The following is a 20668-nucleotide window of genomic DNA, read 5'->3' as shown; positions in this document are numbered from 1 at the left end:
CGCATTATTCACATAGTATAAGATGAGTTACATCCATAGCGTCTTGGTCCAGGCTGCTATGTTTTCGTTTGAGTTTTATTTGTTGCGGGGAAGAGGAGGGGGGGGGGGCGCAGGAATCATTACCACATGCACTTTAATGACCCGATTCCCTCTTTCGAACGCGCACCCCCGCTCTTTTGTTGATTTAAGCCGGGGAAGCACCGTTAGGAATGTTAGAAGCAAATAAAACAATGCTTGGACTTTGACGGGTCAACCTTGTCCCCACTAGATGGCGCCCCGCTCGACATCACTGGCCTTATCGATCCATTACTACACGACGACAGCCGCACATGGTTTTGGAAATGTCGTCCGCGTGTAGCGTTTGAGTACGCTACACCAGTCTGTACACAGCCTGATTGCATATCCTGTGGCCTTATACGGGTTGCCTACACTGTGATTTTACAGGCAGTGAACTCGGGTACGTATACGGAAAACACAATAGTGAACGTACGGAGCATTTACGTGTAGAAAGTATCCGTAACGTAAGATTATCCTTATGACATTTGGTAGATCTGTTCTGTTTCATGTTGTCATATGGAAGCATACCCAATTGGCTATTTATAGGCGTATACTCTTTACACTAGCTACAAGGCATTGCGTGGTTAGGCTACCGTTGATTTCCTATCTTGAGTTGTTAGTGTAAACCCATAAGAGGTGTCCGTTGCTGGATTAGGCAGATTTGGAGTCAGAACGCTGATGCGGTTCCAGATGTTAACTACTGTTTTCCATCTTGCACAAATAGGCTTGCTATATGTCTGCTATATATCTGCTATATGTCTGCAACTGAACGCCTTACATGTCCAGTCACTTAAATATGTAAGATAAATCATTTTCAACTCTGCAATTTTGTTCTAATTAGGTTTATTTCGTGTGTCCGTGCTTGTGTTTTTTATGTGGGCATCCATTGCGGATGCAATACATACGTACAGGATATACTAAGGTGTTACTTCAGCCGTGCGGGTTCAAACCCAGCCTCGGACAGGGCATTTGTAGATTCTCCTCACTTTCAGTGTTCCTGGGGCCTTGGAGGCATTAAACGGTCGACGACTTTGGTGTGTCATTTGCGGTGTCTAAAGGTTTAGTTGAAAACTGACTAGCGTGACTAGTCAAAACCTCTTGAGGATGACGTTCAAAAATATCTAGTAAATATAGAATAATTAATATGATATTTTGTCACCATACAATATTTATGTTCTGAATTGGTTTCTAATAAAATAGTTCGTCCATTATCAAGGATATGTAACCTTTTTTTTTTAAATTTAGTGCTTGCTATCTGTGTTAGGCAATATTTACTTAGTTCTTTATTTTAGTTTGGAATAAGGTTTGATTATCAGCGTACTTCCGTTCTGCTGTTTATGAGGAACTTCTCATTCCCCTCCAAGTGGGTTTTATCAAAAACCCTTTAGGGTATTAAATACCTTAAGTGTTACAGGATGTCATAAAGACACTTGAATAAAAATAAAACAGATGTAAAATGGCAGCCCCGCATGTACTTCAGACAGGTCATAAAATAATTTTCACGTTAGTTTATTTTTGAAATAAGCACAGTATTACAATAACTGAGATATCAGACAAAAGTCGATATCGTCGACATGTTTCGACATTGTAAAATACAATCACAATTAAAACTGTGAATTGTACACCTAGTAAAATACATTTAAAATTGTGAATTGTTCTAAGGCCTTTTCTGACCATATTGGGACAAGTCGTGTTACTTCAGCTTTATGCCACTTGATACACACAGATTGCTATATTTCATCATTCAAAATGCATCTTCATTCAGAGCTATGAATGCATTCAACAAATGGACCTTGAAACGAACTATTCCAAGTCAAAAATATTGCCGTTACGTCATCGATACCCTCTAGGTCCCAACAGGCCACCACAATATCCTCTGTTTTAAACCCCATTAGAACTTCCGTTTTTTTTTTTTATTACGAATGTAATTCTGTGTATTTTAGGGAGTAAAGAATTTTCCTACTGCCAGCCTGCCATTTTTGGTGTACAGGTGCATGTATGGTATCAAAATGATGGAAATTGTCTAAGCTTTGGGCAGGTACGAGTTTTACTGCTGAAAGTTTGAAATTCTGGGCGAGAGGACACAAAGAGACAGGTGGTGATGAGGCTGCTAGTGACGTCCCCTTGGCGTTGCTAGGCACCCCCCCCCCTCCCTAGCTGCCGGCATAGAAATGTCCAGAATTTGACGGTCAACATATGTCAAGATGTTTATGGCTTCTTTCTCACAGGCTGAGCCAGGTATGCACCAAAGCTTATTGGAGACGGAATGTTTGGGGCTGAGCTACAGCGCTAAACGTTAACATTGTCACTTATGGAAAATTAATGGGGGTCTGTGGCCAAATGCATTTTAGTCGGTTAGAAAAATTCTTAACAATGAATCAAACTATTTCTCTGGTCAGTGTTTAATTATACCACTGAGGGTGTATACGCTGCAACGGCAAAGCCAACGCTTCAACCCGTCTTAGCCAGCAAGGGCACGTAGCCATGCTCCACTCTCATGCACTTGTGGTATGAGCAGTCCAGATTTTATGCATATATAGGTTCGGCTGTTGGTACTAGGTTTACAGTTATTTGTGTATGACCGAGAGTGTTAAAACGTGTTGGTGATGAGAAAAAACACCTGTTCATTAATGTAAACAATAACTTTTATCACGTTGATAACAGATATAAATTCTAAAAATAAATTACCCTGTGTCAAATTCATAAACCTGGTTCACCCGGTTAGTTATATTTATGAAGACTATTAATACAGTCATTACGACGGTATGCCGGAGTACGACGTTAAACCCCAAGCACTCACTCACTCGTATGTTGGTTTCGTAACAGTTCGTGGTAAGGTCAATCAGAGTGATTTGCAACTGACATTGATGTCATTTAACCACCATTATTAACACCGTTTGGGAATTCCTTTCGTGTGTTATTCTTCTTGACACGCCTGTCACTTTGTATTCTGAATAAGTGTAACTTAATCCATCTGATCGAAAGAAAATTCGGGAAATTCTGAAAAAGACTCTGAATAATGCTCTCTGCTATCCATTTGATTGTCTGCCCAAAGTAACCACATACCCAAGGCTCTCATATTCTTGGACAGCCTTCCAAAGTTGTTGAAACGCTACGTCAAGCAGACTTGCCATGGTGACGTATCGCTTACATGACATTATGTTGCCATGAAGGATACGTCAAAGATATGTTGCCACTGCTTCGCAAATGGCCATGGCAACATGTGGTGAGGAGAAAGGTCAGCATGTTAAAGGCGTTTGACGAAGCATTGAAACAGCTTTGTAGGACGGGCCCTCGGAAGTAACTCACTGAGGCGTCCAGTTGTTCTCTTCTGCACAGCTTTAAAAATGGCGGAGAAGGAGGATTCCCAGTCCGGTGGACAGAAAAAAGCGGAGGAGGAAGTGATTGTAAAAACTGTGTCTCTGAAGCGGAACCTTGGTCTGCCCAGCGGTGTGGCTTTGATTATTGGTACAATGATAGGTAAGTGACATTACCACACTCCAGCATATCAAATTCTGTTTTCCGCACTTTGTCGCATGTCACGTCTTTGAGTGACATGCCAACATGTTGAGATGCGCAGAAAATTTCGAAGAGTGGCATTTGTACTACACGGTATCAAGATGCACATGTAATTCCCAAGTGCGTGAAGGTCTGTGATTAAAAAATAATGTAAAGTAATTAATCGTTATGCTTTGTGCAGGTCCTGCTGGGTATTGAAAACCTCTTTGTCAAGTTTTCTAAGCTGTGAAAACAGTGTTACAGTCCACATTTTCCACCCATAGCGAATATACGTGATTCATGTTGTCAGACGCTAAAGGAATTCCACAATATCCCTATATAAATACATGTAAACTCTACTAAAGACGAAACTTTGAAAGCAGTAAGTTTTTAACGGTTGAATGATAGGGAAAATGAAGTAATTCAGATCTGTCTGGTCTGATGTATTGTCTACCGCTCATGTCTGCGTTTGCAGGGACGTTTTGTGAGCATGCAGGGAACTGATTAGGCCACTTATCCATGATCAATGCAGGAGAATAATTGTCAATTCATCTTTGTCACGGTTTTGTTCCCCATTATGTAAATTCATTTGTGAAAACATTGTTACATCTTAGATGACAGCGCTACAGATACTAATATGAACAACGGTTTTCATACCCACAACCACCATACTTAAAATGTAAAGTATGGTGACTTTTTGTAGGGTCGGGGATCTTTATCTCACCCCGAGGGGTCCTGGAGGGCACGGGCTCTGTGGCAATGAGCCTGATTATCTGGGCCGCTTGTGGACTTCTAGCCACCTTAGGTAAGCTAATCTACCGTGTGTAAGGTATACATTATGTTCATCTCTTACCATATCATGGGACGGTCATTCATTTTTATGCTTTCATTACATATCATTGGAAAGTGTATGGAAGAGTATTTGACAAAGACGTTTAAAAGAATGAATGAATGATTATGGCTTAACGCCACATCGGCAATATTTCAGCCATATCGTGGCGAACGCTTAAAAGAAAAGACAACACTAGACCAAATTTATAGAAGCATCGATATAGTATCCTATGCATGGATGGCTAAAACCCAAAACTTTTTATTTTTGTGAAATTGCAAGACGGAGATATCGCAATTCACAGTTCACAAAGTTGCGCACATTAAGACAATCGAAAGTGGCACCATGTAATCGATTTTAACCAATCAGGCACGGTGCCGTTTCCGCTTACGTCCCCCGCATCTTTTTTGCTCTTTGCCCATATGTACGTGGGCCTCAAGTGACGCGACATCGTGTTTCCGGTTGCTCAAACATGGCGCATCCTATGGTCTGGTAAGATTTAATGATTTAAAGTTAATTTATAGAGTTTAATACCAAGCACCTAAGAAAAAGAACTCCTGTGGCCGTTTAGGTCTGTTTCCAGCAGTCTTGCTAAATAACTCAGGTTATATTTGTATTTGTTGTCTTTTGTTTTAAATACGATTACGTTTTTCTTTATATTTCATAGCCTCAGTGACACAGTTGTGAATTTCAAATCCAAATCGTTATCCTAAATACATTTGATTTGCTGGAAACTTGACCTCGTGAGAATTGTGTCTTTTACCCGCAGGAGCACTGTCTTATGCCGAGCTTGGAACCGCCATCCCTTTATCAGGGGGAGAACATGCTTACCTGATGCACACGTTTGCCAAGGGAGATAAATTCTGGGGACCTATTCCAACCTTTCTGTACGACTGGGTGGGTGTGTTCGTTATTCGTCCGGCCATGTTTGGGATAATGTCCCTCAGCTTGGGGACCTACGCCACACAACCTTTCTACGGAGACTGTGAAGCGCCCTCTGCGGTCAAAAAACTCGTCACCGTGGTGGCCATGCGTAAGTATTGTTCCTGCAAGGTCAGCCGTATTTTTTTGTGTGTAGATAATTAACACTTAAAATGTTTTGTCGGGTATTTTGGGTGAGTTAGTTAGTACTTGGGGTTAAACGTACTTATTAATTTTCCAGTCACATGACGACAAAGGAATTCTTATAGTGCATGTAATGTGCCTCCTTGGTGCAGGACGGATTTCCACCGCTCTTTTATCTAGTCCTGCTTCACTGGGACGCCTTACTGAAGGCAAGTAAGCTGCCCCGCCCGGGCCATTATACTGATACGGGTCAACCAGTCGTTGCAATATCCCTACATGCTGAACGCCAAGAGAAGTTACAACTTCTTCTTAGGTGTGACTCGACCAGGGATTGACCCTGGATCTACCGCTCCCGAAGCGGACGCTCTACCAGCTTTGCTATCGGGGACCGGTGGGGTATTTTGAAATGATAATATTAAATGTTAGCCGAATGGATGGGCCATCTGTAAGCATAATTTGTGGTAATACCATTCGAAACTTCCATTTTATTGCACTGTCTGTCCAAACTTTTGAGACAGAGAAACGTCGCATTTTCACGGCCGCCGACATTGCAATGAGATCAAGACTCTTAGTAGTTTCGGTTGTGGTGAAGTCACGTGATGTACACGTACGTAGGAAGATCAGCCACAGCCTCCGGATGGTGAGCCCGGTTTCCTCACACTATAATGCTGACCGCAGTTGTACAAGTGAAATGGTCTTGTGCACAGCGTAAAACACTGGCCAAGTAGATAAAAAAAATGGAAATTAAGAAATATACATGTATAAACGAACTCTGAATGGATTCGCCTGGACTGTAAAAAATCTTTCTTACTGCTTCCATTTTCTTTCACGCATGGATAAAATATAACTGGGTTACAGCGTAAAGTAATCAGATAAGCAAACAGACTAATCAATCAAGCGGATGCAAAGGCTTATTTCACCCTCATTCGCTCATTCCGACTTTGATTTATATACCATGTCGGTACCCAGAATCATGATATCGCTGATTCTACCGCGGATTTGAGACAGAATGCCTGCCAGACATCTGCCAAAGGGAGATAAAATATTCTTGAGTAGGGCATTATATAAGCGATAATCAAAATAAGTCTGCAAAGCCTGTCGCCTGTCTCACCCGTCTCTACCGTCATCAAACAACAATAGACCTATACAAGTACATTGAGTCCAGAAAGAAAATTATCTTGGTTCTTCATAATCAGTTAGTTATTTACGGCCTATTATTCTTCAGTGCGTCCCTGTTTCTATGTAGTTTTAGTAGAAATATGAGTAGCGATATTACGACTGCCTGACAGGCTCATTGTCTTGAGATTCTCTACCCAGCTTGTTATGTTTATGGGGTCAGATTTTAGTGTGCCCTGTAAACTGTATCTCGGTCGCGGGAAGCTCCAGATGTGTATGTTATAGAATCTGCAAGGTTTGGTTACAAGGTTATTAGACTCGACTCTTTTATAAAGTGACATATACACAGACAAAACCTTGGCGCAGCCATCACTGACCTTGCAGTGCGGTGCAGTTATGAGCAGTGTGAAACTATATCGCAACAGTATAACATTCTGCATGATTTTGAGCAAAGCCGTGATCGCGCTGTACGGAACGGTTTTTGGCCGTATGGTACTGCCCAGAAAGACCCGTAACTGAGTAGTATTGCTGCGCATTATGTACTGTAGGCCATGTGGGTAGATTGTGAATCTTGTAGGCAGCTGTCATTCTTGTCAGTAGGGCACTGTTATCGATAGTGGGGTACAGAAGAGTCATGGACCTTGAGGTATACGACAGGTGTTCGGAACTGTGTGGTTCTTAGCCAACACTATCGTGCGGCAGACACAAATTCCATCCGGTTACCGCACATAACCGTGTGATTGCTGTACTGCAATGTTAAACTGTGTGATACAGTGCTGGGACATTTCTGTGTGCAGTAATCGTGGACTCCAAATGCGTTGATTTGAAATTTTGCTGTGTACAATCCTCGGGGTAAATTCTTTAGTGATATTACCCTGTATGCCAGTAAGATCTTGGCCAAAGCTTTGTTAACTTTTTAGGCTTTTTAAGTGACTTTATCTAAATTTCCGACTGAGTTACAGGCTAACATACCGATAAAAAAAATAAGCTTATATTGTAAACCTTTTGCCCTTTTTTTTACTCTTGACCTGATTGTGCATGCAGAATTTTCAGCCGTTCCCAGCACACTGTTCACATTTATCACTTACGAGATTTGAAAAATTTCTGCCACACAACTGTTCGTCCAATCAAATTCTTGCTTTCCTATTCCGAGAGGTGAAGTTGGTTCATCATGTATTGAAACGAAGGCTCTGATTGCTAGTAAGATTTGATCCATGCAAACTATGTATATTTATTTATTTAGTTGATTTGAGTTTTACGCCTTACTTCATTTATACAACGATGGCCGGCATAATGATGGGAGGAAACCGGACAGAACCTCAGGGAAACCAGAACCATCCGCAGGATGCTAGCAGACATTCCTACGTACGGAATATAAATATGAGCTGGATTTGAACTCAGAGCGAGCGCATTATTCAGAATAACTATGTATAGTCTCGCTATGTAACCAAAGAAGGATTAGTGAGCTGGCGTGGAGTAAGTTTAACTTCAGATCTATAGTAAACTGTGACAAGTCTATATTTGAGTTTAGTGAGATTTGATTTACCATCTGAACACGCAGGCCTACCGGAAAATCGCCACATGAAAACAAGCGCTTTATTTAGAAATTGTCTGAAAGACCCGAATTGGCTACTACTCACATCCATAAATATTAAATAGTCATCTGGTCATTCTGATTTTTAAGCAACCCCTTGTTTTTCTCTAAACCATTTTTCAATGTAGGATATGTTCACTTCAAACAGAAATAGATTCAAAACCATCTTACATGCAAACGACAATACCAGTCACGTAGCTTCTCAACTTTTCTGCGAAATACACACTTGAAAGCTGGGGGTATATTCGTTCCCGATAAAAAGGGGATACCTAGTTTGCTATATAAAGAGATACTTTTAAAGAGACCTGCCTGGACCACGTGGGAACCGTTGTTTTTAATGCGTGACGAAATACGATATTACACATTTTGTCTGAACATCAGTCGTAAATTGTGGTAGCTTTTGTAAACTACTATAGTTACATCACCAAAAAATGGCATTTTATCTGCGAATAATCTATAGAATGACATTGATATTTAAATGTGGTGTGTCAAATGTTTTTGTCGTATATATGAAACATGCTGAAGCAAGCGATAAGATTTTAGAACATACGAGCTTACCCTCACTTTTTATTTTGTTTCAGTTCTTATTGCCTTCATCAACTGCTTCAGTGTAAAGATAGCCACGAAAGTTCAAAACTTTTTCACTTTGGCGAAATTAGCATGCATTGGAGTGATCACTATTGGAGGCTTTGTCATGTTGGGACTGGGTAAGTAAAAAGTACTGTATCGCCATCTATTCTTGCAGTGTTTATTGTTTATTACTGTTTTGGACGTAAAACGTTATTTTTTTTTTTATTTTATTTATTTATTTATTTATTTGATTGGTGGTTTACACCGTTCTCAAGAGTATTTCACTTATTCGACGGCGGACAGCATTATGGTTTAGAATTTGGAAAAATTGCAAATAGTAACTTTTTGCAGCAATGTGTACGACTCTGGATGCCAATTTTATGGTTTACTGATGATGCCTTATATCCATGTGACAGGCAATACCGAATACATCAGCGAAGGATTTGAGGACACAGTAGAGACCCCTTCCCTCATCGCCATGTCGTTTTACAATGGCCTCTGGGCCTATGACGGCTGGTAAGGTACAGGCTTTGTTATATACATATAAATGTATATGTACAATGTATTTGATATTTCTTGATTTGTTTATTTATTTATTTGATTGGTGTTTTATGCCGTACTCAAGAATATTTCAGTTATACGACGGCTGCCAGCTTTAAGGTGGGAGGAGGGGAAATCACGAACATCCGCAGGTTGCTGGAAGATCTTCCCACGAACGGCCGGTGAGGAAGCCAGCATGAACTGGACATGAACTCACAGGCTCCTGGGAGGTTTTTGGGTCATTGCACCGTTCTGGCGTGCTAACCCCTCAGCCATGGAGCCCTGTGGAAGCCTGATGAGAACATCTTGCCCCGCGGAACGAGGGGACGAGGACGGTCACCGTTCGTGTCGCGCCCCGCGGGTCGCGGCCAACGGCACGAGAACGGCACCGGACGCGATTTACACCGTCCTCATGCCGCGGGTCGCGACCTGCGGGCTGCAGGGCGAGATGTTCCCATCCAACGACTATAGAGGCCCCTTCTTGATTTGTGTTGAACGCCATATATACACACAAGAATTACATGCAGGTGAACAGGTTTCATGTGAAGATGATCAGACAATTTCGAAACTTCGCTGGGTACTTGACGAACCTCGTGACTATGTGATATAATATAAAAGACTTACAGCATAGGGAGAAAACCAGAGCAACGACGACAGTGCGATAGTTGCCAAATGATCCCACCTAACCAGTGAAATACGACCTCTTGTCAGTTTACTTCAGTTAGGGTTTTATTCCAACTTTTCATGTAAATGGTTAAAAAGCAACAACTTACATATAGGCCTACGGCCCTTTAAGCAAGGTAAGGTAAAACAAGTAAGAACTAAACAATACAGTGATGTTAATTGCAATTTATTACTCGTCAGTAATTTAGAATTACTCAAAATGTTGTGTTGTCATCACATTTAACAAACAGTCATGTAAAGACTTGAATACATGGGTAATATAGTGGGAATAACTGAGTATGTTTCCGTGACGTTGGTCTGATATTGGAAAAGGCCGACAGAACAACCAAGCTATTGCGTTTGGGAAAATCAACGACATTGTTTATTTATTTATTTGATTGGTGTTTTACGCCGTACTCAAAAATATTTCACTTATACGACGACGGCCAGCATTGTGGTGGGAGGAAACCGGGCAGAGCTTGGGGGAAACCCACAATCATCCGCAGGTTGCTGCAAGACCTCCCCACGCACGGCTCAACGACATTGAGTATAAGAAATAAAGCTGAATATTGCTTATCTGTGCTAGAGTATAAGTATGTATCATACAGACTTGAAAAATCTTATATTTCATATTATAGAAAATCGGTAATTATGAAAATAGACGTCTTCAATTTTTCATACATAGGAACAACCTAAATTTCGTGACAGAAGAGCTGAAGAATCCGCATAAGTAAGCTGTCCTTGGGAGTTTCTTGCCTGTGTTCTACGCTGAAAGTTAAAAGCACTTTCTAAATACAATACACTGTTGATAATAATTGTTTTATAGACAGTATGATGCAAGAGTTCAAAACATATTTTCGATACATTTTCTTTTTATTTGAAATTTGATAGCTAATTCTACATTTTTAAAAATTTCTCAGATACATATATATGGGTTTTCTTTATTCCGTCGATATTTGTCATTTTCGAATCCATCACTATTTGCGTTTCTGGATTTCGTTGATAATTACATTTCTTTATTTAGCAGATGTTTAGCATTCTTGGTTCGATCCATAATTAGTTTTATTGACTCGACAGAGGATTATACTTTTTTATTTTTATAATCAATAATTTTTTTTTTGGTCAGTTATCAGAATTGTTGATTTTTAGTTAGTCGATACTTACATGCTGTAGGCTTTTGTCTAATTATCTATCTCTTTTTTATTTATTTGATTGGTGTTTTACGCCGTACTCAAGAATATTTCACTTACACGACGGCGGTAAGCATTTTGGTGGGAGGAAACCGGGCAGAGCCGGGGGGAAACCCAGGACCATCCGGAGGTTACTGGCAAACCTTTCCACGTACGGCCGGACTTGAACTCACAGCGACCGCATTGGTAAGAGGCTCCTGGGTCATTACGCTGCGCTAGCGCGCTAACCAACTGAGCCACGGAGGCCCCATCTCCTCTTTTTGATGAGGTCGATACTTATGTATGGCCGATATATGACGACATTGAAATTCTCTACATACAATACACAGTAGAAATCTTTGTAGACCCTATTTGAATTTTCAGTTGTAAAATCTGAGTTCACTGTTTATTGTTTGAATACTAAGATCGCAAAGTTACAGAATAGTCTTGGATGCTTACTTTTCAGAGACCTCCCTCGTTCCATCATGATTGGCATCCCGTTAACCACAGTCTGCTATGTCTTAGCTAACATCGGCTACTTCGCCGTCATGTCGAAAGAGGAAATCATGCTCTCTTCAGCAGTGGCAGTGGTGAGTTCTTGGGAGAAAATATATAGCATTACGTATATGTACGTCTTTATTGATTCTTTCATTGTGGTTGAACGCCGAATTCAAGATTGAGTGATTGTTGTTGAACATCGTACTCAAGAATTTTTCGCTTATATGACGGCGGTCAGTTCTATGGGTGGAGGAAGCCCGAGTTACTCGATTAAGCCACCGCCCTTTACTTACCTGACAAACTTTTTCACTTACAACCGGAGCCGATCGTGGGGCCCAACTAGATCCCTCTCTGTATTGAAAAATGGACTTTCTTCCACACTTTTGTCACATTTAACATTATTGATACCATTGAGGTATATACATATATACCTTCATGTTGATACTCGATCGCCAGTCGTTCAATACTAATGCGCAAAGTAAAAATAGTGCACGAAATGTAAGGCCGGTATCCTGAGAAAGACAAGCAGTGGAGAATTGCCGGTAGATGTAGGCCTATAAGACGCTGAAGACTTCAGAGTTCTAGGAAGGGACAAACAATATAGTGCCTCCAAATTATGGAGTTAAAGCAGGTTGATAATGAATCCGAAATAACACGTAATGATAGGCGCGCAATTAACAAAGCGATACTGTCTTTTGGCCGTGAGGGCTTCACAATCAGGGGAGATAACTCTAATGTGGTTGTTGACGAGATGAAGAGTGCACCAAGAGGAATTGATACTACAACAAGGTGATTATGTTGGTTACAAAGAACAAGTAGAACTTGTTGCAATAATTATAGGCCTAAACACCTGAATACAGGGGTTTGATTAAAACTCCGAAACACTAAACGGCTGAAACAAGTTTGTCCGTGGTGAGTTCATGAAGGCCTACTCCAAGCTTACGGAACTTACTCTATTTTCAAGCACACGGCGAATAAACACGATGACAAAGCGATAATATTCCCATCTGGATTAAAATCGCTCTGCCTCCGGGGTATAATGCTAGATAGGGCCCTTAATAACAGTATTCATGGTTTCCATATAAAATAAGGAAAAGTCACATACTTTAATCACGTCCCAAGTCTACTCCCATTACGAATAGAATAACATGCATGTGGACTTTTGCATATTTGTACATAATCATAGATACGGCTGAATATATTCAAAATCTAATAACAGATTTAAATGATACCTTTATCTACTTCTACAGACGTGGGGAGAAAGGATGCTGGGTATAATGGCATGGATTATACCAGTATTTGTCGTCATGTCCTGTTTCGGAGCCGCTAACGGATGTCTTTTCGCCAGCGGAAGGTTTGTCGATTGTTTTGATCAAGTAAACAGGATATTTTTGGCCAGACAATATTTTGCATTTACTGAGCTCAACTTATCTCTTTCTATAAATGTCAGACTCGACCCTGTAAAATTGCTAGTGTTAAAATGATCCTAAAGTTTGAAAGAATTATACGACCCGCATTATAAATTTTAGGAAGTTTGTTGGATTCTATTTAGAAAAATGTATAGTCTATGGTTTTTGCCAATGTAAGGAGGTGTGTCTATTAATGTACAGTATTAAAACTATACAGTTGCATTTAACGGAGTAAGGATGACGAAGAATGACTGCACTAAGTTATCTTACCAATTTTATGAAGTTTGAGTGGTTGAACGCTGGTTAAAGTGTTCACATTCCAACTCCATTTAAACTTGATTAATCAATATCCTAAACCAACACTTAAAACAGAGTTTAAAAAATTTAACACTTTTAATGGAGTTGGAATATGAAGACTTTGAAACATTAACTCTTAATAAAACTGGTCTGATACATGTAACTCTTATGAATGCAGTGACTCCTCTTGATCTTTTCAGTGTTCAATGTAACTATTTAAGAGGGTTTCTTGTTCATTTAGAGTCTAATAGATAACACCAATACATCATAGGAAAGAGCCTATGAGTTACTTTATTGTGTATATATAATGATGTCATCATTTTGAGTTGTTTTCCTCAGGCTATGCTACGTAGCCAGCAGGGAGGGTCATATGCCAGGATTCCTCTCCTTCATCCACGCGAACAGGCTCACTCCTTTACCGTCCCTAATCTTTACAGTTAAGTAGCATAGTAAACTCCTACTTGATAACATGACACATATGTCTAAATCGTAACAATTCATATGTGTAAATTCGTAACAACTGCGATATTTGGCAAATAATCGATGTCGTCTTGCGCTCAACTCATTTGTGAAGTGATATATGATCGACTGGCCAATCCAACTGACAGGCAAATACTGATCAACTTAAGGGAGATGACTCTAATGGTAACAGTGATACATGTATACTGTTTACTGAGTGACAGGTCTGTTGTGTATATGTTAAACTGACTTTGCTAAATATCCTTTCTTAGTAATTCTGCCATTTTTATACGAATTGTGGTCATACATTTCTCAGGTGTGCATCGGTATACTTTTGGTAGTTGGCCTGGGAAACCTTGGGAGCCTCATCGGTTTCTTCAGTTTCGCCGCCTGGATATTTTATGGCCTGACAGCGTTGTCATTGGTCATCCTCAGATACACTGAACCGAACCTGCACAGGCCATATAAGGTAAATACCATCTAGAATCAGGACGATTCCAACTTCCACACTATCGGGCATAATGATACTATAATTTATTTATGTAGACCTATAGTCGCTGAAAGCAACTGGGCAGCAACCTGCGGATAGTCGCGGGTTTCCCCGGGCTCTGCGCGGTTTCCACCGTCGTATAAGTGAAATATTCTTTAGTACGGCGTAAAATGCCAATCAAATAAATAAATAAAATAAATCTAAAAGCAATTGTGTGCAAAAAAGACAGAAGATGTATACCTCAGGCACACATTAGTTGTAACAGTTTTGCTCACTCACATTAATGCGTATTTTGAATATATCATCTTTAGGGACCTACACTTTAAATGTGTACCACACCGTGTACCTGTCATACACATCCTGTTTCAATCGCGGGCTACACAAACACATATGTACAAAGTGGTGTTCTTTTTGTAAATACATGTATAGAATTTTTAGAGATAATGGTTCTTTATCTAGTCTTGTCGTTCACTATAATACAGTAAATGTGGAACAGTTGAAATGTTAGATCTGTAGGTCTGAAATGTGTCTCTCATTTTAGACGCTTTGATCTTCAACATTGTGGGGAGGAGAAACAGCCAGAGCACATCAGACTTGTGTGTTACGCTTTACCGGAAGTATTTCACTTGTCCCACAGCGATCATTTAACTTTGTGGAATAGACCTCATATAGGAAAGCACCGCGAATTTGTTAGATACCTAATAAACCTGCTGACTTAGGACAAAAACCAAGTCGACGATCAGGACCCGGAATCGAACACAAAACCTTAACAAGTAGTCTTTGAGAAGAACCAGTTTCGGCTGCCCTCAGGAAGCCTTTCGCCAAGAGAGTATGCATCCAGAAACTGAAAGTGTGCCTATACCTTAGCTCTGACATCAGTTAACAATATTCCCAGCTTAGCTTCCACATTAACTGTTAATTAGTGAAGTATTTTTGAAAGCTAAGCTTTGAAGAATGAAACAGACGTCAGACCTAGGCTATATCTATACAGGCGATTATTCAATCTGAGTGAAATCACGGCCATTTTGCTCTGTTTCCCGGCCCTTATAGTACAACTCAGTCTTATGTTTTGCATGGATTTTTATGTATGAAAAACTGCTATCTCAAGAGGTTCTGTTAGCAGTCGGATAACTAAATACACACCTGCCTTGAGTAGAAATGTAAACTATACGTGGAACGATTTATATTTGGTTACCAAACGATGAGGATGCTGATTGAAAACTCGCTATATCTCGCTCTTTGTGCGGTTCATTAGAACAGTCCATATAATATGTACCAAAAATCCTCCAGGTTATTGCATTCATATTTGTGTTCTCATATTTTGATTCCAGGTGCCAGTTGTTGTGCCAGTGCTAGTCGTGATTGCTTCCGTATACCTCATCATTGCTCCGATCATCCAGAATCCGCAGATTGAGTTTCTGTATGCCTTCCTCTTTGTTATAAGCGGGCTGATCTTCTATGTTCCTTTTGTGTACATGAAACTACATTTGCCTCATATCGGTAAGTATAGCCCTAACCCTCCCCAACCTTTGACCCCTAATCAAACAGAAAATTATGTAGTTCTTGAGAATGCAATCCATTGTTTTAACCCGCCATCCCAATTTCCCTTGAGGGAATTTCATCCACACGTTTTTATTTTTCCAGTCCTTTGTTTGGAGACTAAATTTGCTCTAAGACGTTAACTGCTTGAAACCCGACTGAAACTCTAATTTCTAATGCTACATTACTGAAACGCCGTATCATCGAAATCAAGCCAAGCATCTCGATGGCGTGAAATATATTCCCCGTCTGCTGAGTACATGTCCTGTGTCTGAATGTGGTTAATGTACAAACCACGGTTGACACCGTGAAGATGCAAGACAAAATGAATGTCAACACTGACTCCTTGAGGGGGAATGCCTGCAAGCGTTATTTGATCTGAAGATGTGTTAGGTACAACATGCATTGTGACAAGGCATGGTGACAACAGAGCATTTTGAGTAATTCTAGACCAGTGAACATCACTGCATCTTTATACGCTAGGGTGTGTGTGAGGTGCTAGGGTGTGTGTGAGGTGCAAGGGTTTATGTGAGGTGCTAGGGTGTGTGCGAGGTGCTAGTCATTAAGCATTTACATGAACAGTTACAATACATTGACAAGAAACCGGGTTTCACCGGCCATGTGTAACCATTGTCATATATCATGTTGTTCTCGCTTTGCTGTAGTCTTTTATACTCTATTCCTGCATGAATCAGAATTCGCTGGTGGATTAGCTATGCAATTGCAATTAACATCTCTCCATTTTTTGGCCTAATCTTTCTTAACCCTTGGTGCTTGGAGTAGCGTGTAAGTTACTGTTAGAAATGCGTTGTATTTAGCATTCTGTATATTTCTATGTTAGTTCTTCTGTGCGTGACTTACTGGATGTGATCGCGATGTTTGCCTTAGAATGCATGGGTCCAGCACATCCGATGTCCCACCACCCCTTATGGTGACAAGGCTACTTTTCATTCCATTCCCGGTGAAAGCAGTTGTGACGCCATGGCGTCATAGAAAGATCGATCATTTGTAACCTATGTGTGGGACATCCGGTTGACCTATTTGCAACAATATTGCTTATGACTGGTCATTTGGATGTTCTTGATTGACAATTGGGACACAAGAGATGTTGGTTCAGTCACAACGTCAGGCAGAAACTTTCGAGATTCCTCTATAATGTTATCAGGCCCTTGATGGTGCTGGATGAGAAAAAGCGATGGTCAACGTTAGGGGATTAATTTTATTTGTTTGTTTGGTGTTTTACATCTTACTCAACAATATTTCTCTTATACGACGGCGGCCAGCCGTATGGTTGGGGGAAACCAGGCTCGAAAACCCACGACCATCCGCAGGCTGCTGACAAACCTTCCTACGCACGACTGGAGAGGAAGCCAACACAGAGCTGGACTTGAACTTACAGCGACCGCATTGGTGAGAGACTCCTCAGTTATTGTGCTGCTCTGGCGCCCCAAACACTGGGCCACAGAGGCACAGATAGCGTTATATGGGGGGTTTATATGGTCTTGCATGAAATAAGTTGGCGGTAACCTGTATTTCATCATTTAGATATTTGTGAGGCATTTTGTAAAGTTCGCTAATGACTTGCCTAAAGTCGAGGGTTTACTCCGAAGTAGATATGAAATTTTCCTTCTGGTCTATCTTGTTATTAAGGTTGATCTTATTTTCAGATCGTTTCACTAGACTGATCCAGATTCTATTTACCGTCGTTCCACCCAGGCACCGAACCGATGTGCCATGATATGTCCCTGAACAAGGTCTGAAATCTGCAGGAATATATACAGCTATACAACTGCCAATCATCGTGAAGAAGCTGATCTGGCGGGAGGCTGATGTACCTAGAAACTGTTTCCCTTGCGTCACAAGTGAACTGTTACTAGGTAACAGGAAATGACTTTATAAGGCGTTCAACTATTTTCAGCTGAATATCTACCGTCAGCTATTTTCAGCTTAATATCTATGAATCTTTTCCTCTGGTGGAGGATTAGCGGACGTTTTGTTCTCAGCTTACCATATTTTGTCTATTCACCGTATGTACAGCGGTCAGGTATTTTATCATCTATATAACTTTGTGTGTTTTTCTTTCGCTGTGGATGATGGCCGATGTTTTGTACTCAGCATACCGTATGTTGTCAACAGTGTGTTATTTTCCAGAAGATGATGGCAGTTGTTTTCTTTCCCAGCCTGTACCGTGCATTATCTAATTTTGCTCACAGTATCAGTAATGTACTGTGCTGCTCTTCTATCGTGGAGGATAGTGAATGTTTTGTACTTCACATCTACCGTGCATTATCTATATTTATTCACGGTATCGACATCGGTATACCGTGCATTATACTTAATTTACCGTGTCAGCATCATATTGCCTTGTCGTACCGATGGTTGTGAAGGGTGTTTTGTATACTCAGCATATACCGTGAATTATACTGCATTTACGGTATCAGCATAGTATTACCTTGTCATACCGAAGATTATGAAGGGTGTTTTGTATACTCAGCATATACCGTGCATTATACTGCATTTACGGCATCAGCATCGTATTACCTTGTCATACCGAAGATTATGAAGGGTGTTTTGTATACTCAGCATATACCGTGCATTATACTGCATTTACGGCATCAGCATCGTATTACCTTGTCATACCGAAGATTATGAAGGGTGTTTTGTATACTCAACATATGCCGTGCATTATACTTCATTTACGGTATCAGCGTCGTATTGCCTTATCATACCGAAGATTATAAAAGGTGTTTTGTATACTCAACATATACCGTGCATTATACTGCATTTACGGTATCAGCATCGTATTGCCTTATCATAGCGAAGATTATAAAGGGTGTTTTGTATACTCAGCATATACCGTGCATTATACTGCATTTACGGTATCAGCATCGTATTGCCTTATCATAGCGAAGATTATAAAGGGTGTTTTGTATACTCAACATATACCGTGCATTATACTTCATTTAAGGTATCAGCATCGTATTGCCTTGTTATACTGAAGATTATAAAGGGTGTTTTGTATACAATTTCTATAGAAATTAAAGGAACAAGGAAAACCAGAACTGTTTTACATGATCAGTATCGGGAAGGGACCTTTATTTGTGAGAAACAACTATGATGTTTACTTTCAAGTGTGTTTTGAAAGAAAGAGCATAACATTGTAATTAGCCTGCCATGAGTGCATTATGCGCAGCACCAAGAGAGCCTTGAGAGATTGCAACGAGCCAAGCTTTGTGCAAATACATGGCTTATACATTTTAAGCCTGCATGCAAGATGACACATGTCTGGGGCCCAGCGTGTATCACACTTACACCGGTATACCCTTCAAGTGGTGTATCATATACACGTACATACATCCCATCCGGTCACGTTCTAGTTGTTCAGGGACTCTGTTGTATAATTTGTGTTAATTTTTTTTGTGTAACCATTAGTGTTTGGTTTGGGAGATGCTTATTCCGTTTGAGAGATGATTCAGATTCATTTGTGAGATGCTTGTTTGCTTTGGGGGATGCTTATTTCATTTGGGATGTATAATTTTGGCGGTGTTAGCCTTCCACATGTTTGCATCTCCGCGCAATAATGTCAGAGCTTATATCAGCTATCTCCACTTGCTGTGAAAAAAAAATGATGAATTACATTAGACGTATTTACTTCTTTCCTGCTAACAATTCACACAAGAAAGTCTTTTTATCATTGAGAAATGTTGGTCTGCCGTGAATGAAGCTTACTTGAGGTCGTACATACTAACATGTGCTTGAGCCTCGTACTTTGTTGTAAATCATGTAAGACCAGGCATAGGAGAAGATTGTCGGATGTGGGCGCTATTTTCAGGTCATGGAAATCACTTGATCGTGGGTTCGAATCCGGCAACGGTGTAAGTTTATATCGGCCATTAGGTTGTACTTAACCCATTGGGCATTAAATTCGAACTGTATTCAAAAGTTATTTCCTGAAATGATACGCACAAAGAAGTAATTATAATTCTCTGTTTAGTGGAGGTATTTATTTATTTATTTCATTGGTGATTGAAATTGAAATTGATGTAGGCTAGTCACATTAAGTCACTGAAGTGAAAGAAAAGAAACATGCAAGTAGTAAATGAAATATGCACATAAAACTATACTCGTACTCGTTAAATGTTTAACCTCCAAAGTGGGCTATGATCAACTTTTTGGGGATATGTGTGGTACCGTATTTCATGTTGTAATGGATGTACAACTGATTTACGGAAAGTACTTGTACACATTATCATTATTACACAAGTACAGAGTTTGCAAGAATTGTCTTGATGTCCTCCGATGGGCTGACAAAAGCCCATACTAATGTCTAGACATTGTTGTTTAGGTAGACATGATATAGACAGTGTGTAACAACAAAGTAAATCAGGAATGTCGGTATCCAATGAAAAAAAGACAAAAAGACAAACTACTCAGCTATTTTATTGTAACTGGCCGTTTAGCTTTGATAGAAGGGAACAGGACTCCTGGGTTAACGATCCTCTGAGGCTAACACTAAGGATGAATCGTTGTGAAGACAGCCTAGGTTTGGCTGGAGTATGAACTGCGCCATTGTACAGTGACCGCGGGAATATGGCTTTTGTTAGGTTAGTGCACTATTCATGCGGCGATTAGTCTCTGCTCCATTAAGAATACCGGCTTCTCACAGAGTGTAGCTGTTGTAGTAGACAGTCAGATGTAGCAGTCATTGGCGGGCTCTGTGGAATCGATCCAAACCCCTGCCGGATTACCCACTCAGTCTCCTCAACACATGGGCTTTAGGACAGCCGACGGATTTCATTGGATATAGGCTCTGAAAGGTTGTAGAGCCGAGGCGCGTGAGTGTACCGCTAGCTGGGCTGGTTATATGGTGAATAC

The 20668-nt window shown here is 40.4% G+C and overlaps 1 protein-coding gene across 1 annotated transcript; it reads left to right on the top strand.

Moving 5' to 3' along the window:
• Positions 1–365: 365 nt before the first annotated feature.
• Positions 366–19655, top strand: LOC135465630 (b(0,+)-type amino acid transporter 1-like). The gene is made up of 13 exons (XM_064742911.1): positions 366–457; positions 3397–3537; positions 4259–4360; positions 5154–5417; positions 8741–8866; positions 9146–9245; positions 10618–10662; positions 11568–11691; positions 12850–12953; positions 13645–13741; positions 14081–14233; positions 15586–15754; positions 17461–19655. The coding sequence occupies exons 2-13, from the start codon at positions 3405–3407 to the stop codon at positions 17529–17531; spliced, it is 1488 nt and encodes a 495-aa protein (XP_064598981.1). The 5' UTR covers positions 366–457; positions 3397–3404; the 3' UTR covers positions 17532–19655.
• The last annotated feature ends 1013 nt before the right edge of the window (positions 19656–20668 follow it).

This window comes from Liolophura sinensis, chromosome 5 (assembly GCF_032854445.1).
Source record: "Liolophura sinensis isolate JHLJ2023 chromosome 5, CUHK_Ljap_v2, whole genome shotgun sequence".
In the NCBI taxonomy this organism is placed as follows: Eukaryota; Metazoa; Mollusca; class Polyplacophora; order Chitonida; family Chitonidae; genus Liolophura; species Liolophura sinensis.
This window is presented reverse-complemented; position numbering and strand designations above follow the sequence as displayed.

What these genes read in the sequence shown, in the direction of transcription:
- LOC135465630 (XM_064742911.1), top strand. Translation starts at nt 3,405, where the DNA reads ATGGCGGAGAAGGAGGATTCCCAGTCCGGTGGACAGAAAAAAGCGGAG. An exon ending in TGGACTTCTAGCCACCTTAG is followed by an intron (nt 4,361 to 5,153) that starts GTAAGCTAATCT and finishes TTTTACCCGCAG; the next exon opens with GAGCACTGTCTTATGCCGAG. An exon ending in TCTCTTCAGCAGTGGCAGTG is followed by an intron (nt 11,692 to 12,849) that starts GTGAGTTCTTGG and finishes CTACTTCTACAG; the next exon opens with ACGTGGGGAGAAAGGATGCT.